This window comes from Pimephales promelas, chromosome 4, assembly GCF_988280905.1.
Source record: "Pimephales promelas chromosome 4, fPimPro1.hap1.1, whole genome shotgun sequence".
NCBI lineage: Eukaryota > Metazoa > Chordata > Actinopteri > Cypriniformes > Leuciscidae > Pimephales > Pimephales promelas.
In genome coordinates, this window is record NC_142772.1 from 36,377,654 (window position 1) to 36,384,010 (window position 6,357).

General features: G+C 36.2%; 1 protein-coding gene across 1 annotated transcript; it reads left to right on the plus strand.

Annotated features, from left to right (window-relative positions):
* Positions 1-1,336: 1,336 nt before the first annotated feature.
* cyp1d1 (cytochrome P450, family 1, subfamily D, polypeptide 1) lies at positions 1,337-5,966 on the plus strand. Its single transcript, XM_039658564.2, has 7 exons — positions 1,337-1,486; positions 1,711-2,555; positions 3,424-3,547; positions 3,980-4,069; positions 4,456-4,579; positions 4,677-4,763; positions 5,062-5,966. The coding sequence occupies exons 2-7, from the start codon at positions 1,719-1,721 to the stop codon at positions 5,342-5,344; spliced, it is 1,545 nt and encodes a 514-aa protein (XP_039514498.2). The 5' UTR covers positions 1,337-1,486; positions 1,711-1,718; the 3' UTR covers positions 5,345-5,966.
* The last annotated feature ends 391 nt before the right edge of the window (positions 5,967-6,357 follow it).

Consider the following 6,357-nt stretch of genomic DNA (forward strand, 5'->3'; position numbering starts at 1 on the left):
AGGCCTATGAGAGTTTTTTCTTCAAGGAATTTTTTTTTTATTTTTATTTATTTTATTTTTTTTACGGCAAGCAATGTCTACCAATTTTTTTAGTTTTTTTTTTATTTATTATTATTTACAAATCTAATGTTAAAACTCTCGTTAAAATGCATACAGAAAGACAGAAACCATCGACGCAAACAGTCATGCACAGCTGCCGGTTTTATTTCATTAACAGTTTGTTGTCTTCCCCTCGATATGTAGAAGGCTGTAAGCTTTCAGGGTTTGAAAACACTGCCATCGTGTGGAAACACGCACTTTTTATATTTTTAACTCCTTCAGACCTGAATAATGTTTCAAGTTTCTGAAAAATATAAAAATACATTTTCCCAGCTCATGAGGCTTTGAGACCAAACCCCTCAAGCCGTCGGTGTAGCTATATGAAATTCTTCTTTCAGGCGAATAAAATTGGAGTCATATTAAAAAATGTCCTGGATCTTCCAAGCTTTATCGCAGTGAATGGTTGTTTCTGTTTTGACTTTTGAAAGTCCATAAAAAGTGCATATATCCATCATAAAAGTGCATCAATCCATCAAGTGCTCCACAAGGCCCTGTGAGGTTATTAATAAAGGCCTTCTGGAGCGAAGCGATAGGCCTACGCTTGTTGTGGAAGAAAAATATATTCAAGATGTGCTTATATTTATATGTAGGCTACGTTTGGCCGGAAGCTAGCTATTTTACTTAATAAAGTTTTAAATACGGATATTTTTCTTACATCTCCATCTTCCTCATCACTCCACATAAAGTCAACATCTGAGATATTTTCAGTTCACTTCAAGCATTTCAAGAACTGTATATTCTGCATATGAAAAAGTTTTAAAAATGTATCGGTATGGTGATATAGATTTTTTTTAATATAAGAAATTTCATTCAGCATTACTGGACATGTGATTTAATTTCAGTAACAGGCTTTTGAACACACTGTAGCCTATTTTACATACAAACTATGAAATTCTTGCATATATATATATATATATATATATATATATATATATATATATATATATATATATATATATATATATATATATATATGTGTGTGTGTGTAAATAAAAACATAGAAAATGTTGCTTGCTTCTTGAAGTGCTGCCATCTCTTCAATCGTATTTTTTTTATTTATTTTTTCATAATTATATGTGTACTGTATGGACTTCAGGCTTTAAACTAGGTGAAATGCTCCAGAAGAAAATAGAAAAGACAAGAAAAGAAAAAAAAGGTGACGTGATGATCAGGTGGTCTGAACATTTCTTCCGTTCATCAGCTTTTTTTTTTTTTTTTTTAATCTCACTGGCTTTCATTCATGCTTGTGCATCGATCTCAACGGCCCTCCAGTGTTCTCTGCTTCTGAGAATCAGTCTGTGTTTTTGTGCAGTCATTCTCGTGCAGCCATTTTCAGCTGGTGAAACTTTGGAAGTGTTTGATTGCAAACGCGGGAGCGGTTTCAAAGGTAAGATCATGCAAATTAGGGTTACTTGATTTAGTTTACCTATTTGTCCTTTTCGGTGTCCTCCTGCCAGTTTTTCGCTTCTATGATCAGGATGCCGTTTTATTTGAAAGTAATATTCATACAATAAGTTTTAATTTCCCTAAAGTTAAAATAGAATAGTGTTGCTTTATGCGTCAAAAGCCTATTTTTAAAAAATATCACCGTCATTTTCTCCTTTTTTGCAGTGTATGTCATGTATCTCGAGGAGATTTCCCGAACGACTAACGTTACATCTGGATTGACTCTGTTCCTCTGTGCCTTCGCTCTGCTCTTGCTGGCTCTCCATGGTCGACGGAGAGGACCAGGCTGCTCTTTTCCTCCAGGTCCCAAACCTTGGCCGTTAGTGGGCAACCTTTTCCAGATGGGGGAACAAATCCATTTGTCATTAACAAACCTGAGGGTTCAGTATGGAGATGTGTTCCAGGTGCAAATGGGTTCTCTTGTGGTAGTTGTTTTGAGCGGCTATTCTACAATCAAGGAGGCTCTGGTACGGAAAGGAGAGGCATTTGCTGGACGCCCTGACCTTTTTACATTCTCTGCGGTTGCTAATGGCACCAGTATGACATTTAGTGAGAAGTATGGTGAAGCTTGGGTGCTTCACAAAAAGATCTGCAGAAATGCCTTGAGGGCATTCTCCCAAGCTGAGCCCAGAGACTCAAGTGCCTCGTGTCTTTTGGAGGAACATATCTGCACAGAGGCCATGGAGATGGTGAAGGCTCTGAAGGAACAAGGAGATAAGGTTGGAGATTCAGGGTTTGACCCGGTTAAGTTGCTAGTGACCTCAGTTGCCAATGTGGTTTGCACTCTGTGTTTTGGCAAGCGGTATGCCCATAACGATAAAGAGTTCCTTACCATCGTCCAACTCAATAATGAAGTGCTGCGCCTCTTTGCTGCAGGGAATCTGGCAGACTTTTTTCCTATCTTCCGTTACCTGCCCAGTCCGTCTCTGCGGAAGATGGTCCAGCACATTGGCAGAATGAACAGCTTCATGGAGTGCAACATCAGGGAACATCTCATCACCTTTGATAGGGTAATACCGTCGAAATAAAAAGATGATTATTTTATCCCAGAGATGAGTGTCAGAAGCAACAGATTACATCTCTTCTCATGAGATCAGAGGAGTGAATGGACAGAGGTTATATACTCCATACATTTATACATGCTTCATTTGAAAGAAAATCTGCCAGCATGCTTGCATATGCATATATAATGTTTGGGGTCGTCATATTTTTTGTGTGTTTTTGGAAGACTCTTATGCTCACCAAGGCTGTTAATTAATCAAAATACAATACAGTAAAGTCAATAAAACTGTAACATTGTGAAAAATTACAAAAAAAAACCCCTTTTTTTTAAATATATATATATAAAAAAAGAAATATTCCTATGATGGCAAAGCTGAATTTTCAGCATTATTCTAGTCTTCAGTGTCACATGATCCCTCATAAATCATCCTAATATGCTGATTTGGTGCTAAAGTAACATTTCATATTCTAAGCAATTTAGAAAATAACTGTCTTTACTGTCACATTTTTTATCAATTTAATTCATCATTTCTGAATAAAAGAATAGGAGTATTCATTTCTTTCAAAAAAACAAATCTTACTGGCCTCAAACTTTGAACAGTATGTGTATAATGATATTTTTTATACATTGTGTAATATATGTACTCAATATACTCCAAAATATAATGAAATTTCTCTTTCAGACTGCCTGTGAAGTGATGCTTTGTTTCTGTTGTTTCTATACAAACTAAAATATTCACATGCACAGTTGAATTTGGTGTAAACAATGTATGCATGTGTGGAGAAGGCACCCGCATGCATACATGGCCAGGAACAAGATGGATGTAAATGTCATAGAAATATTTTGCAAACCTGATTCTCTGTGTTTTTGCACAGAACTGTATTCGGGACATCACTGATGCCCTTATAGCAATGAGTGAGGACAGACAGGAGGACGAGGAAACGGCCATGCTCAGCAACTCACAGATCGTCCACAGTGTTATTGACATCTTCGGAGCTGGTGAGAGACCAGGAGTCGAGAGAATGAATGTGCGATTGTGAACAGCATTGTGCTTTTAGAAATACATAGAACAGTACAATTTACATCCAGAACCAGATGTTTTTCCTGGCTCTTCGTTCGTTGTCTCAGGGGAGGCACGTCAGACTGATCTAGAATAAGACCTGGACTTTTTCTGAGAAATTGCTTTAGATGTATGTTTTTCATCTCTGCTCTTGGCTTCTGCTGTTCATTTCTGTTTCAGTTCATGCATCTTGGTTGTTCTAGTTCATTAAACCGTATTTAACAAACCCCCATGAGGAGCTCAAAGCACTAAGTTTCATTCTTTTAGCCTGAGAACAGCCCACAACACATCTTCAGTTGATTTGGTTGCCCAAATATGCTAATTGTGACTTGTGTCTTGAGGCTGTTTTCCTGCTCTTTTTTTCCTTGTAGGTTTTGACACTATCATCTCCGGTTTGCAATGGAGCCTTTTATACCTGATCAAGTTTCCAGACATCCAGGCTACAATCCTCCAGGAGATAGGTGAAGACCGAAACTGAATCTGCATTCGCGGGGATTTGTGGTTTGTTGTGAGACAGACACAGGAAACCAAAGATTATAGACAATTCGATACACAATTTTTAAAGTGGAGCTTAAAATATGTTGATGGAGAACCAAAATTGTCTTCCTGTGGCCTCGCTTTATTTTGGTCTTTTGGAATTTGCTATAAACAGGAAATTATTTTGTTTTGATTTTATCTACAGGGTTATTTAGAAGTAACCGCAAACAGAGACATCTAAAAATAAGTTCTCATTTAAAGAACTCTTCCAGTGCTAAAATAATTTGTGAGGTCCAAAATAATACTGTTAATATAAGTATTTCTTCATCTTCTGTTCTGGGTGTTTATTATGCTATATGTGCTTTCCTAGATAACCAGGTTGGTATGAACAGGCTTCCACAGTTTAAAGACAAGCCAAACATGCCATACACAGAAGCTTTCATATTTGAAGTGTTTCGTCATGCATCCTACGTGCCTTTCACCATACCTCACTGGTGAGTCTATTTTTTCTCTATAGTGTCATAGCGTTATAATATCATCGGACTGCATTCATAAACAGGTACTCACATTTTCCTCCATCATGTTATCTAGCACAACTGAAAACATAACACTGAATGGATACTTCATCCCCAAAGACACGTGTGTGTTCATCAACCAATATCAAGTCAATCATGATGTGTAAGTGTAACATTCCTGACACATTCTTATTATATTTGTTTTCAAGGCTCTCTTCTTTATTATATAAATATTATATTAATATCATTATTTATTATATTATTATGATATTATGAAATATAATATAAATCAATTATATTATATTAAATAATTTTATTACACAATTTTATACATAAAAGTTAAAAAAATAATTTTATATATATTTTTACATGATTTTTTTTTTCAATTTAAAAATTTATATATATTTTAATAAATAAAATAACTCAATTGAACTGAATTAAACTCATTATTTGTCAAAAAGGGACATTTGGGGCGATCCTGAGGCTTTCCGACCCGAACGATTCCTCACCCTGTCTGGCCATCTAAATAAAAATGTGACTGAGAAGGTAATGATATTTGGCATGGGAATACGGCGTTGCCTCGGTGACAGCTTTGCCCGTCTGGAGATGTTTGTGTTCTTAACCACCCTGTTGCATCGTCTGCACATAGAGAATATTCCAGGGCAAGAGCTCGACTTGAGCTCTACATTTGGACTCACCATGAAGCCCAGTCCCTTCCTAATAAAAATCTCACCTCGTAACTAAACTATTATGCGCTCAGTGTTCCTGATGTTATGTTTAATGCACCCCAAATCAACCTACAATACACCTCAGAATCATTGAAGTCACGCCACAAAGCTAATTGGCCATAACTGGACTGCTAAGCTAATTCGTCTCTAATAATTATCATGTGGTCTTTTCTCTACCTCTGTTTTAAATGGCCTTAAACTTCGTTATGTTAGCGTTTTATTTATATAGTATTCAGCTCAACGGTTACTTGTATGTTTACTTTTGAATTCTGAGCTTATCAATATATGTGATCATGAAGGTTTGAGCTTGTAAGTGTTCTGGTTACTGGTTTTTGTAGATATTTGAAACATCAAAGAAAGCCACAATCTGTCTGTTGTTAAGCTGTTTTGTGTTATAAAAACTGAATCAGTGAAAGAGGATCAGAATTAATAGGCCTATTATGTTGCATCAATGAACAAATATTGTTAATAAGTAATACAATGTTATCCAGTTTATAATATATTGACTATACAAAATGATATGATATTTATAATACTTTAATGTTGTCAATTCTCTATCGTATCACCAAACTGTTATTATCCTTCTTATTGAACATCACAGAATTTAATAGAATAAAGGACAGTTAAAACCCCTAAAATGCATTTGCTGCTTTTTTTATTTTCAAAGTTTGTGAAGAGAGATGAGTGATTGAGATCTGTTTGTGTCTCTGACACATGAGCTGAAAATTCAGCTTCACCATCACAGAAGTAAATTACATTTTAATATATAGTTTGTGTCCCAATTCAAGGGCTGCATCCTTTGAAGGCTGTTAAGGTCGGACTGAGTGTTGTGAAATTTCCTGGTCTGAGGAGTCTCGATTTCTGTTGAGACTTTCAGATAGTAGAGTCAGAATTTGGCGTAAACAGAATGAGAACATGGATCCATCATGCCCTGTTACCACTGTGCAGGCTGGTGGTGCAATGGTGTGTGGGGGATGTTTTCTTGGCACACTTTAGGTCCCTTAGTGCCAATAGGGCAAAGTTTAAATG

What these genes read in the sequence shown, in the direction of transcription:
- cyp1d1 (XM_039658564.2), top strand. Translation starts at nt 1,719, where the DNA reads ATGTATCTCGAGGAGATTTCCCGAACGACTAACGTTACATCTGGATTG. An exon ending in CCTTTCACCATACCTCACTG is followed by an intron (nt 4,580 to 4,676) that starts GTGAGTCTATTT and finishes CATGTTATCTAG; the next exon opens with CACAACTGAAAACATAACAC. An exon ending in TATCAAGTCAATCATGATGT is followed by an intron (nt 4,764 to 5,061) that starts GTAAGTGTAACA and finishes TTTGTCAAAAAG; the next exon opens with GGACATTTGGGGCGATCCTG.